This window comes from Pieris rapae, chromosome W (assembly GCF_905147795.1).
Source record: "Pieris rapae chromosome W, ilPieRapa1.1, whole genome shotgun sequence".
Taxonomy (NCBI): Eukaryota; Metazoa; Arthropoda; class Insecta; order Lepidoptera; family Pieridae; genus Pieris; species Pieris rapae.
In genome coordinates this window covers 943,059-966,318 of record NC_059533.1, presented here as the reverse complement: position 1 = coordinate 966,318, position 23,260 = coordinate 943,059, and the positions used below count along the sequence as shown (strand labels likewise).

The 23,260-nt window shown below is 39.5% G+C and overlaps 1 protein-coding gene across 1 annotated transcript; it reads left to right on the top strand.

Moving 5' to 3' along the window:
* Window positions 1-6,894: 6,894 nt before the first annotated feature.
* Window positions 6,895-9,349, top strand: LOC111002229. The gene has a single exon (XM_022272369.2). The coding sequence runs from the start codon at window positions 7,066-7,068 to the stop codon at window positions 7,786-7,788; it is 723 nt and encodes a 240-aa protein (XP_022128061.2). The 5' UTR covers window positions 6,895-7,065; the 3' UTR covers window positions 7,789-9,349.
* Window positions 9,350-23,260: the final 13,911 nt, after the last annotated feature.

The following is a 23,260-nucleotide window of genomic DNA, read 5'->3' as shown; positions in this document are numbered from 1 at the left end:
GATATTTGAAAAGTCCCAGTTTGGTGATTTTGCTCCCCTTGATGCCTTCATTGACAATATTCGTGACGGTCAAAAAATTCTTCGTCAAAAAATTATAGACACGGTCGAACGAAAAAATTGAACCAAAAACTCGAAACTTACGTTTTCCAACAACACATTAATTATATTTCAACAATAACAAAATAATCAAAAATTTCACTTAACCGATGCTTTTCATTTTAATCTATTAATCAACATAAAACATTCCTTAAGGTTTCTTTTGCCTATGAGTGTTTTTGTTAAACGCTTATATAATCAGACACGTTTTATTAGTTGTTGTATAAATAATGTAGTTGTCAAAATAGTTAGTCTTTAGCATTATTAGCATCCTTGTGATTTGAAAGTAGGTATAACGAAAAAGAGACGATAAAAGAGACACAATATGACGTGTGTGTTGTAAATGACACAATGAAATATCGTTCATCAACAATAGTTGACAAATTTAAACTGAAATTAAAAGAAATGTTGATATCTGACCAAAATAACGTACGCCCTCGTGCTCTCTCCTTGATCATTTCAGTGCGACTGGAGCCTCCGCTTCATACTAGGATGGGGGAGGAGGTAACACTAAAGGATTTTGTTTTAATGTTATCTACATATTATTTACACTAATGATTGAAAAAAAGTGATCGCCTATTTAATCATTGTGAAATTATATTTCTACATTGTCCTGTGCGATGATACGCGTATTAAAGTATATAGCTGAAAAACAAAAAAGTACTGTTTTACCCGGTAGTAAATTTTTAAATCCTTGTATTCATAAGAAAACTTATCACGAGATGAGATATATAAAATTATCGCGAGATGTTAACCACTAAATTTTGGCCTATTATTGATGACATGGATATCACTGAAATGTGGTTTCAACAGGACGGTGCCACATGTCACACAGCCAATGAAACGATCAATTTATTGCAAACCAAATTTCCCGAGCGCATAATTTCGCGAAATTCAGCTGTTAAGTGGCCAGCCAGATCGTGTGATTTATAATTTTCGGCACGTAACTTGGCAAGAGTCATTAGATGCGCAGAAGTCGTTTTTTAGGTCTCTTTGGTGGTCAAGCGGGACGCGGGGTATGACGTAGCGCCGATCACAGCGCGCTATTGGTGCGTTAGTCGACCCTTGCCTCCCGCACCGCGTTTACATTTCGATTACACTTGCCGGCACGAAAGTTGTACCATTTGTTTTGTTGACTTTTTGGTACGAGTTCAGTTTTAAATTAAGTTTTGATTTTGTTTTGGTTTTGTTAATTGTAGTTGTTTTAAATTTAGTTTTTGTAACGTTTATTACAATGCCAGGACCAAATACCGTTTTACGCAGACATGGCAGAAAAATTTAATTAAAATACTAATTATATATTATTAAAATAATTTTTAATAATAATATTTTTTTACTTACTTAAAAAATGCATATTAAGTTTTATTTATAACACCTAATAAATGTCACGAATTCCTCTGCTTTGTTTATATACAAGATTAAAAATAAATGATGGCAATAACAATAATGACAATCAATAAAAGTGAACAGTTTTTGTTCCACTAAGTGTACGATGCGCGAACTTGCCCCCACTACGCCAAAACCTTGCCAACTAACGTGCCGGGGACTATAACACCACTGGATTATTTTTTGTGGGGCTATGTTAAAGACAGAGTCTATACGGAGCCAATCGAATCGATTGCAGCCTTAAAACTCAAAATCCGTGATGTTATTAACGAAATAAACCCTCCATTTTGCCAAAAAGTGATTAAAAATTTTGATGAAAGAATCAACATCTGTCAGCGTGGTCGTGGTGGACATTTGCCAGATATCATTTTTCATTCATAATTGCCAAACTTTTCTCTTTGTAATACAATAAAAATTTTATTCATTTTCCTCTAAATTCTTTGTTTTATTTTGTTTTAGAAAACAAAGTTCTTGTTGAAATACCCTTTATAATCAGACACGTTTTATTAGTTGTTGTATAAATAATGTAGTTGTCAAAATAGTTAGTCTTTAGCATTATTAGCATCCTTGTGATTTGAAAGTAGGTATAACGAAAAAGAGACGATAAAAGAGACACAATATGACGTGTGTGTTGGAAATGACACAATGAAATATCGTTCATCAACAATAGTTGACAAATTTTAACTGAAATTAAAAGAAATGTTGATATCTGACCAAAATAACGTACGCCCTCGTGCTCTCTCCTTGATCATTTCAGTGCGACTGGAGCCTCCGCTTCATACTAGGATGGGGGAGGAGGTAACACTAAAGGATTTTGTTTTAATGTTATCTACATATTATTTACACTAATGATTGAAAAAAAGTGATCGCCTATTTAATCATTGTGAAATTATATTTCTACATTGTCCTGTGCGATGATACGCGTATTAAAGTATATAGCTGAAAAACAAAAAAGTACTGTTTTACACGGTAGTAAATTTTTAAATCCTTGTATTCATAAGAAAACCGGGAAAAAACTCACGACACGAATGAAATAAATAGTCTTTTTCTTAGATTCTCTCAAAATTTAAGTGAGTCACAGGCACAGGATTAGTGATAAAATGGAATGAATATCTCTTGAATCTTATGACGTCACTTATTTTAGAAGTTATTTGGCAAACACACTTTCTTAATCACATTTGAAATCGACCCAAAACCATCCATCCATTTTTTTGAACTGCCATAATTTATTGATAGTTACAATATTAATAATTATTTTTGATATTTAGATAATAACTAGCAAGAATTGTAGGTAATTTAAAATATATTCTCTACATTAATAAATATTAATTTATGACCCAACTAGCATTATTTTATTGTTTATAACGCTTTCGATAATAAGTACATCCCCGAACCCTTATAGATAGATAATTATTTTTATTGACCTAAAAAAATGTTTCCTACAAATAATATACATGGCATAACGATGATAATATACAATCTCTTTAACGGCTCATAAATTAATAAATTTGACGTGTTTGATACATAATTTGGCTGGTTTATTAATTTATTTTGTATAGCAATAATTCCCTGAACAACCATTCATCCATTTTTACGTGTGGATACAACCGTGCGAGCGGTTAAATCGAAACCGGGCACCGTCTTACTGACTTTGCGGCACGCTAGAGGCCGTAATTTCTCAGAAAAATAAAAAATGAATTTGTAGCTTTAAACACGTTCTAGAAGTTTTGTTTCGGACATGTTTCGATATCTTTGACGAGAAAAAAGGAAATAGAGAAAAACAATTTTTCTCCCCAAACTTGTGGGTCTTTTTATCGATATCTTGATAACGATGATCGATACGTGAAAAATGTAAAGGATCTTAATTGTAGATATCTCAACTTTTATGACAAAACTGAATTTAACCCTTTTTTCAAGATGGCGTAAACTGCACAAGGTTATTTTGGTCGACAATTTGACCTTGGGCTTTTCTAGCCGCCCCCCACGTAATATGCTTTAATAATCTGGCTTTCTCGGTTAATTTTCTTTTCTAACCCGATTTTTCCGAAGTAATGACTATTATGTCTACTAAACAAATATTATGTCAAAATAAGTGTCTTTGTTACCATATAACTGTTAATAATATTTGGCTAAAAAAATAACTTGATAATAACTTGCATAAAACAATAATGTAAGTAATTAAATTGCTATGCAAAATTATTGTGTCACATACCACATCTCACTACAGTAATACCCCGACTTACGCGGATTCGGAGTTACGCGATTTAATTTTCTCGTCTATTCGTTTTTTTTTTGAACGCCGCGCAGTCAAAGTCAAGCGGCGGCGTTTGTTGCTGATTCCCGCCGCCCGCAATCGCATTATTATTCGTTCAGCTTGCAACAGGCACAGATGTGTAGTGATGTAAACTGTGTAGGATAGTGATGATCCAGAGCTGGTGGATTCACACAATGAGGAGCTCACAATTGATGAGCTCATATCAATGCGTGAACAAGGGGAAGAAATTGATAATCATGATTCTTTGGATCCAGTTCAATTAGAAGATCAAGTGACACTTGGAAACTTGACAGAAGCCCTCAGTTCGATTGAAAAAGGGTTAACAATTTTGGAAAGCATAGACTCCAATAAAGAGCGCATTTTTGTTACAAGACATGGAATAAAAAAATTAATAGGAAGCTACGAGGAGATATACGGGAGAAGAAAGCGACTTTGTTACATATGATGAAACCTTCTACATCAAAATAACTTCGGATTGCGTTTATACACTCTATTAATATAGTTTGTCATATTATCTATTATTCTCTATTAGTCTCCAGTCCCAATTAAACATACTTTGTATGACTTTATATGGAAAATTGTACCCCGACTTACGCGAGTTCGACTAACGCGGATAGCGCTCAGTCCCACCTATCGCGTAAGTCAAATAACAATTGTATTACAGCCATCAGCGTTAGTCATCAAGAACGAGGAGGGATGATTGAAAAGAAGATATAGGTATTAAACTGAGTCTACAAATCAATTTTGAGTGCTGTTTAGACAACAATTGTTTTTATATGAAAAGTTGTATTACTCTCTCTGTTTAAGATAATTGTGTGTACTTTATAAAAAAAAAAATTGTATCTAATAACATTCTATTAATAAAATGATTGATTTAATCTACTATTTATTTAATGACTGCCTAATAGAAACGTAATAACCTTAAATTACATGGCTAAGCAGAAATTAAAAATATACCTATATGCTGTGTTACTGTATAGGTTATAATAAAAGAACAGCATAATAACCGACACAACTTAATTTAATGTTAATAATCAACTTTTAACACACAACAAAATAACTTTCAGTAATACAAACGCAAACTTAAGTATAATGAAAACTAATCAAACCCAGCCTCACATAGAGCTAATCTATTTCATACCACTTCATTTCGTAGACAAATATATTTATTTATTTTAATATCTCAATCAATCAATCAAATCAAAAATCATTTATTCATATAGGTAACATAATGTACACTTATGAACGCCAAAAAAAAGAAAGAAATCTATCTTCTAATCAGTTTAGAAAAAGTAATTGTTATGAACAAAAAAAAATAGAAAGCTTAATAAGTACTTAAATGATCATACATAATCATAGACACATATAATCATATAATCATGACACATAATGATGGTATTTCATACTAAGTGTAAAACAGAATAATGTTTTTATCCAAAACCTTAATCAATATTTATAAAGATATAAGAACCGCCAATTCATTATATCATTTATTTTAAATTGAAGGATACTTGAAATTCTTTAAATAAATGAAATTACTTATTTGAAAATATCTGCACTATTGTGTTTTTCTATATCCAGCGTTCTTGTCATTGATAAAAATGTGATATTCTTCTTCAAAGGCAGAAAAATACAACCAGAAGTTTTTGAACATTTGGAACTGTGTAATTATTATATTTATAATTTTAGTATACCTATTTATAAAACAGGATGAATCCGCTGGAGACAAGACATGATCAAGAGTGTTGTATAGGCAGGAAACTTATCGTAAGAAAAAAGCATTGCATTTGAAAGATTGCAAATGAAAAATGATGGTTACTGGTACAGAGGTGTTATCGGAATGACAAATTAATTATAAAAAATAAAAAACATTTGTGCAATTCACACATCGTAGAAGTGAAACCTTCAAAAACAAATATAAATTAATCATTTTCCACTATCTAAATGTGTGTGTTCTTTAAAAACAGTATATTTTAATTATACATTTTAATTTATAAGTTTAATATAAATCTTTAATTTGACAAAAACTAAAACAACGAAAGTTTGAAATTCGATCAAAAAAAAAGCGGCAGTAAATAGAGGCTGTATAATGCCTCCTATCTCATTTTCTCCCACGTTAAATCATATGATGAATTGATGTTTCTGTCTCTCTTTACCGCTGCATCCGGTTTGAAATCACGACGATTCGAAAGAAGTTTATCTATCTCATTTTCTCCCACGTTAAATCATATGAATTAATGTTTCTGTCTCTTTTTACTGTCGCTTTTTCGTTGCATCCGGTTTGAAATCACAACGATTCTAAAGAAGTTTCACTTCAATAATAGACGCCTTGTTCCGCTTGTAGATATGACATCTGCTGCGCAGTTGCTAATCAATATGTGTAGGCGCTATGCACCAACAAGTGTATCGATAAATTAGTTCTGAGATAAAGATTATCTTTCATTAACTTAGATTATCTATTAACTAGACTCTTCGTTTATCTCAGCAGCCCATATAGGAAATGTTATAGATTTCGTAAATTCCACATCATTTCTTGGGTATTGAAAAAGAGAGACAGTGACCAACGACGAGAAACCAGTTGGTCGTTTCATGGTCGTTTTTTCTTCGCCATCTATAGATATTGTATTAAGTATTTTTTAATTGCTTGCATAATTTATTTATTGAAATAGAGGTTTAAAGTGCAAGAAAACGGGCCTTCTGTAACAATAACAAAGTTCTATTTGACTGATCCTAATGCTTATGGATATGAATTTATCGTAAAAAAATGCTGTATTTATAAATATTAACTTATACACTTACCACATATATATAGATTGTCCTAGATTAGAATATTTTCACATAAAACAACCCTTAACTTCGCTAAAAAATGGCTAACTCATGATTTACAAGAATCATGATATCACCTAGGAAAAAGCAACTTTTTATTTGACGTAAAAAATCGATTTTTATTATTACCATGACTGCGTACAAAGTATCGTAATCAGCTCGGCTAATTATTTTTATTATTAACATTATTTATGTACCGATCCCACAAAATATAAATATACGCGCGAGTGTAGGTACGCGACGAGTGTAGGTAGTGTAAACACGCTTTGGTGTATCTCTGTGTTTTGTGTAAACTAAAAATAGTTTCTTAACTCAAATTATTTTACTTTCACTGTTAGTGATGTACTAGTGTTGTTTTACTTATGAATCGCTAATTTTTCCTCAATTATATCCTTCAGATACTAATAATTATCCCATTGTTGAATTTTATTTGTTGAAAACTACCCTCATCTTTTATTTCTCAATCAACATACATTATTATTATGGAAGAGCTAAAAAAGTCATTGACTGATGTGTCAGTAATGGTATCCACCAAGATGGATGAGTTCCAGCAGCGGCTTCTAGCAGCACAGGAAAGGTCTCCATCCCTGGAGCAAACACCGCTCACTAGGGAGTTTGAAGCTTTCAAAAGTTCCGTTCTATTCTGCCTTAAGAATCTTCAGGGACAAATGGAAATTCTTTTCAAGGTGCAAGAGGAGCAGGAAATGCGCAGCAGACGTAAGTGCTTGTTGTTACATGGCATCAATGAAACAAAGGATGAGAACCCAGGTACAATAGCTAACATGTTATCCGTGCTGCTCAAATGCCCAAACATAAGTGAAGCTAGTTTTAGTAGATGTCACAGAATGGGCATAAGACGTGATGGCAAGCCTCGCCCAGTACTAATTAAGCTACGGGAACATTGTGACAAGGACAAGATTTGGTTGGCTAAAACTGAATTAAAGGGGACCGGTATCACCTTATCTGAGTTTCTGACCAAAACCAGGCATAATTTGTTTATGGCAGCAAGAAGGCGGTTCGGAGTAAGCAAGTGTTGGACCAGGAATGGCCACATTTTTGTTATTGATGCTAATGGTGAGCGACGCCGTGTCAATTCAATTAAAGATGTTGATGCGGCTCCTGCAAGCACCCCACCCTCTACTACCGATACTAAGGCAGCATCCCCCAACTTAAAATCTAGAAACAGGAAGATTACAAAGAACTGATTTAAAGTGGGTTAGCTCAACTTCAAATTATGTTTCTGTTGCTAGCTGCACACTTAGCATATCTTTAAATTTGTGTCACATTAAGCAATCACCAACAACATTTAGTTTTAATAACTTGTATGGGTTATATTTGTATGTGATTTTCTTGTACTTCTATGTTCAATTATGTGTATATATGCTAGCTGCACACTTAGCATATCTTTAAATTTGTGTCACATTAAGCAATCACCAACAACATTTAGTTTTAATAACTTGTATGGGTTATATTTGTATGTGATTTTCTTGTACTTCTATGTTCAATTATGTGTATATATGCTAGCTGCACACTTTGCATATCTTTAAATTTGTGTCACATTAAGCAATCACCAACAACATTTAGTTTTAATAACTTGTATGGGTTATATTTGTATGTGATTTTCTTGTACTTCTATGTTCAAGTTTGTTTTTTTGTTTAGGCGATGATTGTTTGATTCTTTGACACTGTCACATTGGGATGTGTTCGTGGTACATGTAGTGAGTTTTATGTGTTAAACAGTTCTTTCTTTTAGTTTTCATTTTGTATTAATTTTTAAACTGATCATTGGTACATTGTAACCTTCAACTTTGTTTGCTTATTGTAATCCTTAGCCCATTGACAGACTATAAGTATTAACATGAAACGTGACGTGACACTGTCAAAGGTTGTGATTGTCAGTTTAATGACCGATTATGTGTGTTTCCACAGATCATAAAATTATTTTTGTGATCTGTGAAAGTACATGTTAGGAGATGTCATAAGCTTTTACAATAACTTTCCACTATAAACGATATCTAAATTCGCTTGTTAAATTGTTTTTTTAGATATAGTTAAAATTAGTTTATTTAACCCTTTTAAGTTAAGTTAAGTTTGTTATTATTATTATTATTTTATTTTTTTTAAAGTGTGTGTCTATATTATCTTTTACACTACTAATATTAGCGGTTTATATAAGTTAAAAATTTATAAACTTAGTACACCTATAGATAAATATCATTGTTAACACATGAATCACGATAGTGAAGCTACTGAATTTGCATCGGTCTCTTCGTCAGATTACGATTCTTTCCATAGCGCTGAAACATCTCCCCCTCCCTTGCATTGTATCCTCACGGCTTTATTCAAAGACCAATCCAGACACTTTAATGCCGTTCATATCAATGCACAAAGCGTTCCTGCTCACCATTTGGACTTGTTGACAACCTTTGTATCCAACGAAATTCATGCTATCCTCATATCAGAGTCTTGGCTGTCTCCAGCCCTCTCCTCCATCAGCTATTCTATCCCCGGTTTTAACCTAATAAGAAATGACCGAGTTGGTATGCGTGGAGGTGGCGTCGCTATTTACCTACGATCGCACATCCCTTACACTATTGTCAATATGTCTCCACAACCACCACCACCTAATGCATGCGAGCATCTTCTGATCGAGGTTATGCTCAGTAAAACAAAAATTCTCCTTGGAGTGTTCTACTCTCCTTCTCTCTTAGTCGACTATTTTTCAGGCTTTGATGATACTCTTGAAAGGTTTGCGCCTCTCTATAAAAACATTTTATAGAGAGGGGTTATGGGTGATTTCAATACCTGCTTAATAAAAGACGACTGTCGATCGAAAAAGTTGCTCTCCATCACTGACTCTTATAATCTTCATAACCTGCCACTTAGCGCCACGCACAAAGTCCCTGGCTCCACTCCTTCCCTATTGGACCTTATATTTACCTCTTCTCCTGACCTAGTCACTAGTCATGGCCAACTTCCTGCTGTTGCCTTTTCTCATCACGATCTCCTTTATTTGTCCCTCAATCTTAAACCTCCCAAACTAAAACCCACCGTAGTTCTTAGGCGTAATTTTGCTGCGATCGACTCCGAGCGTCTGCTTACTGATGCAGCTAAAATCGACTTTAGCACGATTTACGAGTGTCCCACCCTCAATGGTAAAGTTGATCTACTAAATTCCTCCATTACTAATCTTTTCGATATTCATGCCCCTTTGAGGCCAGTTAAACTCAAGCATTTACCTGCTCCTTGGCTCAATGATGAAATCAAAACTTTGATTAAACAAAAAAACCGTGCTAAAGCCAAGATGAGAACAGCCAAAACGGACAAGGATCGTGTATTTTACAAATCCTTGCGCAACCGTTGCAACACGCGTTGTCGGGATGCGCAGAGAAGACACATTCACGACTCAGTGTCAAGTGGGGATCCCTCAAAAACATGGAATTTTTTAAAATCTCTGGGTGTCGGTAAGCCGCCACGTGCTTCCATATCTCCCGATATCGAGGTAAACAGCCTAAACGCCCATTTTACCTCTCACTCTACTCTAAGTAATATCGATCTGGATTTAACACTTGAGAATATATCATCTCTCCCTCGTCCTAGTTTTCCATCTTTCTCATTCGCTGAATTTTCTTGCCAGAACGTTGAATCTGGTATTTCGTCTATTCATTCCAATGCTGTTGGTTCTGACCTGATTGGTCGCGCTATGATCATACCTATTCTCTCTCTTATACTTCCTGTAATCACACATATTTTTAATTTTTCCATTTCTACAGGTGAATTTCCTTCTTGCTGGAAGGATGGACTTATCATCCCTATCCCCAAAAAGGCTAATCCTAGTACTTTTTCTGATTTTCGACCCATCTCAATTCTGCCTTTTCTATCCAAGGTACTTGAACGCCTTATACATGATCAATTAAATGATTTCCTTAACAAAAATTCCATACTGAGTCCACTTCAGTCCGGGTTTCGATCTGGACATAGCACGACTACTGCTCTGGTCAGGGTAGCCGATGATATTCGCGAAGGCATGGACCACAAACAACTCACAATTCTCACACTACTAGATTTCAGCAACGCTTTTAATACTATTAATTTTGAAATTTTAATGGAGTTGCTTAGGTCTATAAATATTTCTTCACATGCTGTTAACTGGTTCTCTAACTATCTTAATGGGCGCCGCCAGTGCATTAAGACAAGCGATTGCGTATCTCAATGGAGTTTCATTAAATCTGGCGTACCGCAAGGTGGCGTACTTTCTCCTCTTCTTTTCGCTATTTATATTAACTCTTTAACGTCCCGTCTTTCTACTAATTTTCATTTATACGCTGACGATCTCCAAATCTACGTTCAATCAAGTCTCGATGATCTCCCGCAGGCCATACATTCCACAAACTATGAGCTGGCAAAGATAGTTGACTGGAGCAAAAATTTTGGTCTTCTAATCAATCCCAACAAGAGTAAAGTCATAATCATTGGCAGCCCCTATTTCACGACGAGAATTGATTGGGCCACTGTACCACCTATACATATCAACGGCGTAACTTTAAATATAAGCCGTGCAGTTAAAAATTTGGGGGTCTTATTTGATCAAAACTTATCCTGGGAGCAGCATGTCAAAGAAGTTAGCCGCAAATTGTATGGTGCCTCTAGTATCCTCCGACGTCTCAGTAATTTCCTTCCCTTTAGTACTAAAACCTCACTGGCACAATCTCTCCTCCTGCCTTTACTGGACTACGCCGATTCTTGCTCCTCCGATATGAGCGAGGAATTGCTAAACAAACTGGATCGTCTCCAAAACTTCTGTATCCGATTTATTTTCGGTCTAAGAAAGTATGATCATATCTCTGCGTTCCGTAAGCGGCTAGGTTGGTTACCCATTCGACAGCGACGTGATGCTCATATTCTCCATCTAGTATATTCCATCCTGTTCAATCCTAAAACTCCTTCTTATCTCAAAAATGATTTCAAATTTTTGGGTTCACATAACTATAGTTTACGCTCTTCCGAAAACTATACCCTTGAAATCCCATCTCATAACTCCTCTTTTCTTGGCGATTCCTTTAAGGTTTCAGCAGTTCGGCTATGGAATTCACTTCCCGTCACTATTCGCTTAGCTCCTTCTCTATCTTCCTTTAAATTTCTGCTTTATAAGCATTACCTGTCCATGTCATACCACTAACTACTTACTGACGTGAGACCGATCTTCTTCATCTTAGATTGTCCTGATTCATGTGCACTGTTTACTTTTTGTTTTGTTTTATGTAACTTGTATCAGTTTAGTTTATTTTTATTTCTTTTTGTTTCTGTTAAGTATGTTTTGTTTTGTTTTTTTTTTTCCCTTTTTATTTTTGCACTTCTTGCCTACCTTATCTAATATACTCATAGTGGTTTTTTTTTTTTCCTTTACTAACAGTGGTTGTCTGGAAGAAATCGCTCTAAAGCGATAAGGCCGCCAGTTGCTTGTCATTAAATTATGTTTAATATTTTCCTTTTATGTAATGCAACAAAGTGTAAATAAATAAATAAATAATATGGGGACATTATCGGATAACAGTTTCAACGCCCCAACTGGGAATTAGAAATACTAGTTTGCTGTGATAATATTTTTTTTATTTATTCACACTTCGTGGCTTGAAAGAAACACAAATAACACAATACATATAAATTACAAGGGATGCAACGGGCGGCCTTATCGCTAACAAGCGATCTCTTCCAGGCAACCCTAGTAAGAAAAGAAAACAATAAATAAAAAAATAATATGTGCAATTCACACATGGTAGAAGTGAAACCTTCAAAAACAAAGTTTTTATAATTAATCAAATATAAATTAATCATTTTCCACTATCTAAATGTGTGTGTTCTTTAAAAACAGTATATTTTAATGATACATTTTAATTTATAAGTTTAATATAAATCTTTAATTTGGCAAAAACTAAAACAGCGAAAGTTTGAAATTCGATCAAATGAAAAAGAGAGGCTGTATAATGCCTCCTATCTCATTTTCTCCCACGTTAAATCTTATGAATTGATGTTTCTGTCTCTCTTTACCGCTGCATCCGGTTTGAAATCACGACGATTCTAAAGAAGTTTATCTATCTCATTTTCTCCCACGTTAAATCATATGAATTAATGTTTCTGTCTCTTTTTACTGTCGCTTTTCCGTTGCACCCGGTTTGAAATCACAACGATTCTAAAGAAGTTTCACTTCAAAAATGATGAGTGCAAGAAGTGCATAACCAGAAGTTATATAAAAAACAAAATCGATTTTTATTAATCTATAGAACCTTAATCTAGAGAAAATAAAAAAAAAACAATATCAATAACTAACTAAAACTAAAAAGCTAATCTTACAGATTCAAGAATAGCAAATAGTGAATGACATATACAAAAAGAAGAGGAGAGGAAGGGATGCTAGATTATTGAGTGTCTTCTCAAGAGAAGATTTATCATGGGTAGTAGAAGAGAAAAGTGAGAGTAAAGATTGTCTATATCAATGAATGAATGAATGAGCTGAAGAAATATTATTCTGTGCCGCTCTGCCAATCCCCAAGTTTTTGAGGAACTTCCAGATTTCCGTGGTGTCGCCATTGGATATTGAATCGTGAATATGTTGTCTTTGAGCATCACGACAGCGAGTGTTACAACGATTACGAACTACTTTATATTTTTCGCGCTCTGCATCAGATTTGGCAGCTCTCATTTTAGCTTTGGCTCTGTTTTTTTGTGAATCAAACTTTTTATATAATCAGAGAAATGTTTAAGTTTAACACGTCTCACTGGGGCGTGCTTATCATAGAGGTTTGTGATAGAATAGGTGAACAGCTTGAGCACCTTGTCATCGAGAAAGGCTAAGTCGTATAGACCACTCCAGTCAAATTTGATTGAACGCATCACTAAGCAGGCTCTCATGATCGATTTCACCATAGCTGCGACGCATAACCACTGTCGGTTTCTGCTTGGGTGGCTTCGCATTAAATGAGAGATAGAGAAGGTCATGGTGTGAGAAAGCGACAGCAGGAAGTTGCCCATACTTAGCCACAAGGTGAGGAGAAGAAACAAAAATAAGATCTAAAAGTGACGGAGTAAGACCGGGGATTTTATGCGTAGCATTGAGATGCAAGTTTTGTTGTGAGTCAAAGAAATAAGCCGTCTGGAGCGAGAATCATTTTTCAGCAGGCATGTGTTAAAGTCACCCATGATTATTGTGTTTTTATATAAGGGAGAAAATTGATCACTTGCGTCTTCAAAGGAAGCAAAGTAGTCCACCGATGATGACAGGGAATAGAAGACTCCCAAGAGAAGCTTACAATTGGAGAGAAGAACTTCTATAAGGAGGTGCTCGGCTGCATTGCTAGGTGGAGGCTGTGGTGATGAGTTAATGATCGAAAAGGGGATGTGAGAACGCAAATAAATTGCTACAGCACCTCCTCGCATGCTGATTTGGTAATTTCTAATTAAATTGTAACCAGGAAGAGAGTAAGTAACAGAGGAGAGGGAAGGATTGAACCATGTTTCAGAAAGAAGTATGGCATGGATGTCTTTAGAAGCCAACGCGAGCAGATCTGTGTGATGAGCTGGAACACTTTGAGAGTTAATGTGTATAACGTTAAAGTGCTTAGACAAGTTTTGGAAAATAGAGGATAAGGAATCAGGTAGGGGAGGCGTGGAAGAGTCTATACTATGGAAGGAGTCACAATCGGACGATTCCAGAGATAAGACATCAGAGTTATCATAATTGCAATCCTTGAATTCACAAAAGATATATCCAACAGACAATGAGATACGGCTATATCCAAGAACAAGTCACACACACAAATAAACCTATGTAACTATAAGAACACAAAAGGGAATAGTTAGTTATGTGCCAGCCCTGCACCTAACAATATAGGATTTCTGCTGACGAAGGACGCCACCGGCGACGCTAGATATAGTACTTAGTTTTAAGAATTCATTCTTGTAAGCATCGCGCTTGAGATCACTCTATTAATTTGTAATTATAATAAATTAGTTTAATATTAAATTGGTTTTTTTTGGAGTGCACCGGCGGGTGAAATATAATTGGCGCAGTCGGTAGGATCATTAGTAGTTAATTTATCTGACTCCGAATCGACTGTGACATGTCCTGACGAGCGACCTCTTATTAGCCTTTCATCGACTGATACTGCACCAACTTTAAGAGCCTACAGCACTGACGAAAGCGCTGATATAAATCAGGAAGGTACAAAACATACTAGTCGCGAAAGTCCAATACTTGACATCCCCATAAGTGAAGACCCTCTTAACTTGTTTCGAAAGCAAATCCTAATAAAAATCACAAATAACTCACCCTCAACTAAACCCGTTCTTAATAGACCTTTTGAGAATTTTTCGCGCGTCTCTGTACAAATTGAAACTTCAACAAGAAATTATCGCCATAATTAAAAAATATGTAGATCCGAAAATACGTACTGCTATACTCGTCGAACCCTTAGGAAAAATGTTGAGTACCTATTATCCAAAACACTTTTCGAAGCTCATCTATGAAATTATTACTTGTTAATTAAACGGCAAGTTGAAAATATTAGAGATTATTTAACCCAACAGGACACGATTAGAAAATATCATGAAGGTAAAACCAACCACCGCGGAATAAATGAAACATATATGTCCTTATCCCAAAGGTATTTCTGGCCTAAAATGAAACATGATATAGTTAATTACATAAGCATATGCCCAATCTGTAACTCCGCAAAATACGACCGTAATCCCGTACGCCCAGAGTTTAAAATTGTACCGCCGCCTTCTCGACCATTTGAAACAGTTCACATAGACGTCTTGACCATAGAACAAGATAAATTTTTGACTTTCATTGACGCATTTTCTAAGTATGCTCAAGCATACCGACTTATTCAGACGTAGGGACCTGACGACCCCATCGCCCACTGGTGAAATAACCTGTGAAAGAGGTTATTTCACCAGTGCAATCAGTCAACCCCCTTCCTAGTGGGAGTGCCATGCTGTTGCTTTCGGGCTTCAGCCAAATGGGCAGGCACGACCGGGGCAGTACCACTGTCTCACAGAAAACCGGCGTGAAGTGATGCAATAGGTTTATCTTATTGTACTCGCGTTTCGTTCGGTGAGTGAGACTCCCGGAGCCCATCCCCCCCCCCTTCCCGAGAGTATGACGGTGCAGTTTAAAGAAAGATTACCCCAGGGGGGTACCACACGTGGAGAATCCCCCTCTGGGCGTCCATCATCGGAACAATCAGTATCCGGTGGTGGATGCACAGGCTGCCCTTCGTATTCTGGGGTGGGCAAAAACTGCGCTCTAAACAATACATCCAGTTCTAGTTTTAGGTTTCGATCTCGGGGCAAACGGAAGAATTCGCCGAAGGCAACCCCTTCCACGCTCACAGTGGACTTCACCAATGTTAGGGGGCTCAACTCAAACCTAAGCGCGGTTCACTTTCACCTTGAATCTGCGAAGCCGGCCTTATTCTTCCTCACTGAGACTCAGATATCCTCCCCGGCTGTTACTTCTTACCTCTCCTACCCGGGGTACAAATTGGAACATTCATTTGTGCCGCGGGCGGGAGTTTGCGTGTACGTCAGAGAGGATATCTGTTCTCGTCGCCTCGGGACGCTTGAAGGAAGGGACCTATCTAACCTCTGGCTCCGCATAGACTGCGATGACCATCCGCGATTCTATGCGTGCCTGTATAGGTCCCATAGCGGAAATGACGAAACTGACCGACTCATCGAGCACATCCAAATGGCTACAGATTCCCTGCTTGAAAGGGTTCCTACCGCCGAAATCGTGATACTTGGCGATTTTAACGCCCACCATGCCGATTGGCTCGGCTCTGAAACCACCGATCACGCGGGAAGATCCTTTCACGACTTTGCTTTAGCCTACGACCTGACACAAATGGTCCCTGCGATTACGCGAATACCAGATGTGGACGGTCATAAACCCTCTTTGTTGGACCTTCTGCTGACTTCGCATCCGGAGAACTATCAAGTCTCCGTTGACCCGCCATTGGGTTCATCGGATCATTGTGTGGTCCGGAGTACTGTGCCATCTACGCGCCCTTCGCGGTCGCGCTTTTTGGGTTTTCGCCGTATTTGGCACTACAAGTCAGCAGATTGGGACGGGATGCGGTCTTTCTTTGCGTCCTACCCTTGGGGGCCTATTTGCTTTTCGTCTGAAGCTCCAGATTCCGTCGCTGCCTCTGTCGCCGAAGTGGTTCTGCAGGGAATGGAACTCTTTATTCCTTTTTCTGCGGTGCCTATCGGTGGCAAGTCTCAGCCCTGGTTTAAGCGTTCTTGCAAGACAGCCTCGCGTCGAAACCGAGAATGCTTGAAGACATGGGCAGAAGCGGCGAAATCTCGTGATGCTAATACCAGCGAACTCAAAAAAGCATATAACTCAGCCTCCAGGTCCTTCAAACGGGAAATCACTAAAGCAAAGTCAGAGCACATTGCCAGATTTGGCGAGAGATTGGCTCAACTCCCTTCGGGGACTCGAGCCTTCTGGTCTCTAGCCAAAGCTGTCCAAGGGAATTTTTGTCAGCCCTCCATTCCACCATTGCACAGGGAGGATGACTCGCTGGCCCACACTGCGAAGGAGAAGGACGACCTTTTAGGCTGTCTCTTCGCGTCCAACTCGACTTTGGATGACCGAGGGAGATCACCACCGAGCATTTCACGGTGTGATTCTTGTTGGCTCCGGTCTTAACGCGCCTTTTCCGGTACCTGTACTCGCTTGGCACTGTCCCGGAGTGCTGGAAGATCGCATCGATACATCCGATCCCTAAAAAAGGCGATCGCTCCGATCCGTCCAACTATCGCCCAATAGCGATAACCTCCTTGTTCTCCAAAATAATGGAATCCATTATTAATTGCCAGCTCCTGGAGTATCTGGAGGGCCACCAGCTGATAAGTGACTCTCAGTACGGCTTTCGTCGTGGTCGTTCGGCTGGTGACCTTCTTGTATACCTTACGCATAGATGGGCGGAGGCAATTGAGTCCAAGGGGGAGGCTCTAGCGGTTAGTTTGGACATAGCGAAAGCCTTCGATCGGGTGTGGCACAGAGCACTGCTCTCGAAGCTTCCAGCCTATGGGCTTCCCGAGAAATTATGCGATTGGATCTCCAGCTTTCTGGCCGATCGGAGCATCAAGGTCGTCATCGACGGAGCATGTTCCGACCTTAAACCCGTGAACGCTGGGGTTCCACAAGGCTGTGTTTTATCCCCGACCCTGTTTCTTCTGCATATCAATGATATGTTGCAACTTAGCAACATTCACTGCTATGCGGATGACAGCACTGGGGACACTCTTTACACTGGCCGGACAAGTATTTCTCGGGCGGATGTCGATGAGTACCGGAACAAACTTGTGTCTGAAGTAGAAACCCTACTACGTGGAGTCTCTGACTGGGGCAGACTAAACCTAGTCCAATTTAACCCCAAAAAGACACAAGTTTGCGCGTTTTCCGCTAAAAAAACACCCTTTGTCGATACTCCTCTTTTCGAAAACACTCTCCTTAAAGCCACAGCCAGCATTGGAATACTTGGCGTTGACATATCGAACGACGTTCAGTTTCGCGGTCACTTGGAGGGAAAGGCAAAATTAGCCTCCAAAAAGCTCGATGTGCTCAGCAGGGCGAGACGGTACTTCACTCCGGGCCACCGCTTGCAACTATATAAAGCGCAAATTCGGCCCCACATGGAGTACTGTTCCCACTTTTGGGCGGGTGCTCCCCAGTACCAGCTTCTTCCACTTGACCGTATTCAACGAAGAGCGGTTCGAATCGTTGACGACCAAAATCTCTCCAAGCGGCTTGATCCTTTGGCGTTGCGTAGAGATGTGGGGTCTCTCTGCATCTTCTACCGCATTTACCATGGAGAGTGTTCAGAGGACTTGTTCGGATTAATACCTGCAGCTGAGTTTCATCATCGGACGTCGAGGCAGAATACGAAATTCCACCCGTATCACCTCGACGTCCGCCGTTCCACAACTGCGCGTTTTTCCAGGCAGTTTTTGCCGCGCACCACCACTCTGTGGAACCAGTTGCCAACTGAAGTATTTCCGAACCAATTCGACTTAGGGTCCTTCAAGAAAAGAGCGTACCAATTCTTAAAAGGCCGGCAACGCACTCGCGAGCCCTCTGGCATTGAGGGTGTCCATGGGCGGCGGTATCACTTAACATCAGGTGAGCCTCCTGCCCGTTTGCCCCCTGTTCTATAAAAAAAAAAAAAAAAAAACTTAATGACTGTACAGCTCCAAACATAATTGATAAACTATTAACTTTCATGACACATCATGGATCACCTATGACTTTAATTTCCGATAGAGGAACAGAGTTCACAAATCAAGTATTTGCTGAATTCCTACGCCTACATAAAATAAATCACCATATGATAGCACCTCACAGTCCTAATGAAAACTGAATGATAGAGCGTTTACATAGCACCCTTATAGAACATATTAGAATATTAAGATTAAAACACAAAAACGAATCGGCAGCCAATTTAATTCTATACGCTATTTTAGCATACAATAATTCTATACATAGCTTCACTAAATGTAGACCATATGACATTGTTACTGGACATTATGACTTTTGTCTGGACATTAGGACTTTAAATCTGTAGGGTCTCTAGGCGACCCTACAGATTTAAACTTAACAGATAGACTTTTACAACAATACATACAAAGTCACCGTAACAATATGCTAACAGTGTATAGTATGATACATTACTCATCGTTCGCAGAACGCCGAGCGATAATGCAGAGACACAATTCCCATAGGGAACCCGAGACTGATTACACACCTGGACAGGATGTTTATATAAGTAATCCGATAGCTGCGAGATAAAAGTTAGCTCAACGTTACATACAAGATAAAGTTATTACAAATTTACCCATACATATATATATACCTCTAAAAAACGATTACCTGTATCAAAGTCCCGACTAAAACGTGTTGGTCAGGATGCTGCTGACAACCCTGGTGTTGTCCCTGGACATAGACTCCTGGGTCATTCCCAGGAGATAATACTTGAGAATATGGACAACGGACCTGGACTGTTACCGTTTAATATCGGACTTACTGACATAATTACCCATTATCATACCTTTTTGCATTTCATTGACTTGGATAAAATTGGCCTGAAGATTGAAACATTAAAGACTCAAATTCATGACATTGAGGGTTACTTTGACAACCACATTTTACCTATTTCTAAAGCTCGTCTTCAACATTTAACGGAAAAATTAGATAAAGCATCGTTGTTATTAAGTACATTAAAACCTGGTCGCGTTAAAAGAGGTTTAATTAATGGTTTAGGCTCTATTATTAAAAGTGTAACCGGTAACTTAGACTACAGCGATGCCATTAAATATGACGAGGCCATTAAATTTCTTCAAAATAATCAAGATAGATAGATTTCCGAATTTAATAATCATATTAAATTCGGAAATAATAATAGTCTTAGTAAGGCGTGGATGTCCGAGCACGCGAAAATTATTGATAAATTAGTGGAAAATCAAATTGATTTAAATAAAACAATGTATTTTATGATTTCGAAATTTAATACTGAACATGTAGATACAGTAATCTTCGCAGAAATTTCCCAATTATTAAATTCATTTGATGATAATATTAATGAGCTACAATTAGTTATAAGAAATATCGAAGATAGTTTAGCTTTTACGCGCACTTATACAGCGCACCATATTATGTTAGATATAAGTATGTTAGGTACTTTAAGTTCTGTTTATAAACTGGAACAGTTATTAGATTTAGAACTCCGCGAAAACTATAGCGTAATTCGCACTGGGTCATATTTTAGTAATAAGTGAATAGTATTACGGTTTCCCAAAATATCCCCTTATACTTTTACCCTTTTTAAATTATCCATCTTACCAAATCATTACCAACACATTATTATACCTCCCTTTCCTTATATAGCAACCAATAACGATAATTATGTGTACATAGAGGCTGAATGCCCGAAGTCAAGAAATCGGTTTCTGTGTGAAGAGACACTTAATCATCATATTATAAAACGTTCACCTGATTGCATAGCAGACCTTGTCATCAGCCAGCAAGTGTCAAATTCATAAGGGCCTCATAGCCTAGCGGTCTTTGTATGTGGCCGCTGTGGTGAGGGGTACTGGGTTCGATTCCCGGTTCGAGGATAAGTTTTCAATTTATCCTCGGCCTTTGGTAGGGTTGTACGGTACCGGGCGAGTGCTTAAACCGTACATGGTGGGCACGGTTGAATTTCTATAGTATGCAGAGGGCATGGAACTATAGAAAGGAAACTGTGTAGGTTTAGAACCGTAGCAATACGTTCTAGGCCGAGGATGGTAATTACAGTGGTCAGTAATTCAACATTCCTTTTTATCCCTGGGGGCGCCCTTACCGAGCAGCTCGGAAAAGGCTGAAGGGCGCAGGGGCTCCACTAACAGAGACTCTTGAGCCCACCTTGCTTGATAATGTGATTTCGGGGCTTTTCCCTTTGCCTCCGAACATCGTCCTTCCAAGAATGGTGACCTCGGTGGTGGTGGGGGACGTCGATAGAGAGCAAGCTCCTGAGGTGACTGACCCAGAAAAAGAGTCCATACTTTGTCGCCTGAAGAGCAGAAAGAAGGCACCAGGTCCAGATGGCTTGCATGCTAGGGTCTTAGCGGTAACTTTTCCCCACATGGGGGAAACCATTCGGGGTCTGTTTAACCTATGTCTACGTAGTGGACGGTTCCCGATAGCATGGAAGGAGGGCCAATTGTGTCTCATCCGAAAGGAAGGTCGTGCGCCGAACAGCCCTGGAGCTTACCGGCCCATAATTCTCTTAGACGAAGCTGGTAAGGCGTTGGAATGGATTATTGCCTCTCGTTTGGGCCGTCACCTCTCGATCGTCGGGCCGGACCTGGACGAAGCCCAATATGGCTTCCGGGCTGGTCGCTCTACAATCGATGCTCTCACGGACCTAAAACAGCACACCAAGAGAGTAGTCGAGCGGGGTGGGAGGGCGTTAGCAGTGTCTCTCGACATTGCCAATGCCTTTAATAGCCTTCCATCTGGCGTGATCAGAGAGGCCCTTAAATTTTTCGAGGTTCCCCTGTACTTGCGCCGAATAGTAGGGAGCTATCTGGAAGGACGACAGGTCGCTATTGTGAACGGACAGGGAGAAATCGTTCGCTATCCGGTGATGTGCGGAGTTCCACAGGGATCAGTTCTTGGACCGTTTCTGTGGAATATTAGCTATGATTGGGTGCTGCGAGGTGCACTGCTTCCTGGGATGCGCCTCTTCTGCTATGCAGACGACACTCTAGTCGTAGCGAGCGGAGGGTCATTTGGGGAGGTGGCTCAGCTTGCGATGGCCGGTACAAGGCTTGTTGTTAGGCGGATCCAGGCCCTGGGTCTCAAGGTGTCCCTTGACAAAACGGAAGCCCTGCTATTTCATGGCCCGAAGATGGGTCCTCCTTCGGGGGCGGCATTGGTGATTGAAGGCCTTAGGATTCCAGTGGCCCCCTCCATGAAATATCTTGGTCTTGTTTTAGATGGTCGCTGGAATTTCGAGCCCCATTTTAAATCTCTCGAGGGGAGACTTGTGAGGGCGGCAGGAGCACTTGGCACGCTCTTGCCTAACCTTGGAGGCCCATGCCAGAGCGTGCGCCGGCTGTACTGCGGAATCATTCGCAGTATGGCCCTGTACGGGGCCCCCATTTGGGACGACGCGCTGAGCAGGCGGACGAACCGTATGCTTATACGGAGGCCGCAGCGAGTGATCGCGGCTCGGGCAGCTCGCTGCTACCGTACAGTATCGTTTGAGGCGGCCTGTGTGTTAGCTGGTACTCCTCCTTGGGAGCGGGAGGTAGAACTGATTGCTGCCTCATACCGCGCGAAGGCCGAGGTAATGGATAGCGGGAACGTCACATGGGGGGAAATAGCGGGGCATGTGAGGCGTCATACCAGAGACATTCTTTTTAAAAGGTGGTCTGACGATCTTGCTACGCCCCGCGCTGGTGCATTGACGGTAGGGGCAATCCGCCCAGTCCTAAAAGACTGGGTGAATAGACATTGGGGTGCTGTGACGTTTCGGCTATCGCAGATATTGTCTGGGCATGGATGCTTTGGTCGGTATTTACATAAGGTGCCTAGAAGGGAGATGCATCCGTTGTGCCACCACTGCGGCGCTCCAAATGACACGGCGGAGCATACTGTGGCTGAGTGTGTCACCTGGACAAGGGAGCGTCATGACCTGGTATCGGTTATAGGGGCGGATCTCACTTTACCGGGAATTATAATAGCCATGCTAGGGAGCGAGGAGGCCTGGAGTGCAATGGTCTCCTTCTGTGAGCATGTAATGCTGCAGAAGGAGGCAGCTGAGCGACTGAGGGAGAGGTCTGGGGATGATTGTAGAAGGACCGGTAGTTCAAGGTTGGGGGCTCGACCTCGAGTAGCTCGGAACCGCAGGTCATGATTAGCTCTCTATGTCGGATATAAGCCCGGGTCCCTTGGGTAGAATGCCTAAAGCGAACCCCGAGGGCCCATCTTAAGGGCGTGTGATGGGCTGAGGTGGTTTTAGTGGGTAGGGTCTCGCTACCCCTCTGAATAGCAGAGGGTTTTGAGTGTAGATCCAGCCCCACAGTCCCCGCGTTAAGTTCGATTCTTGATGCGGGCCTGCA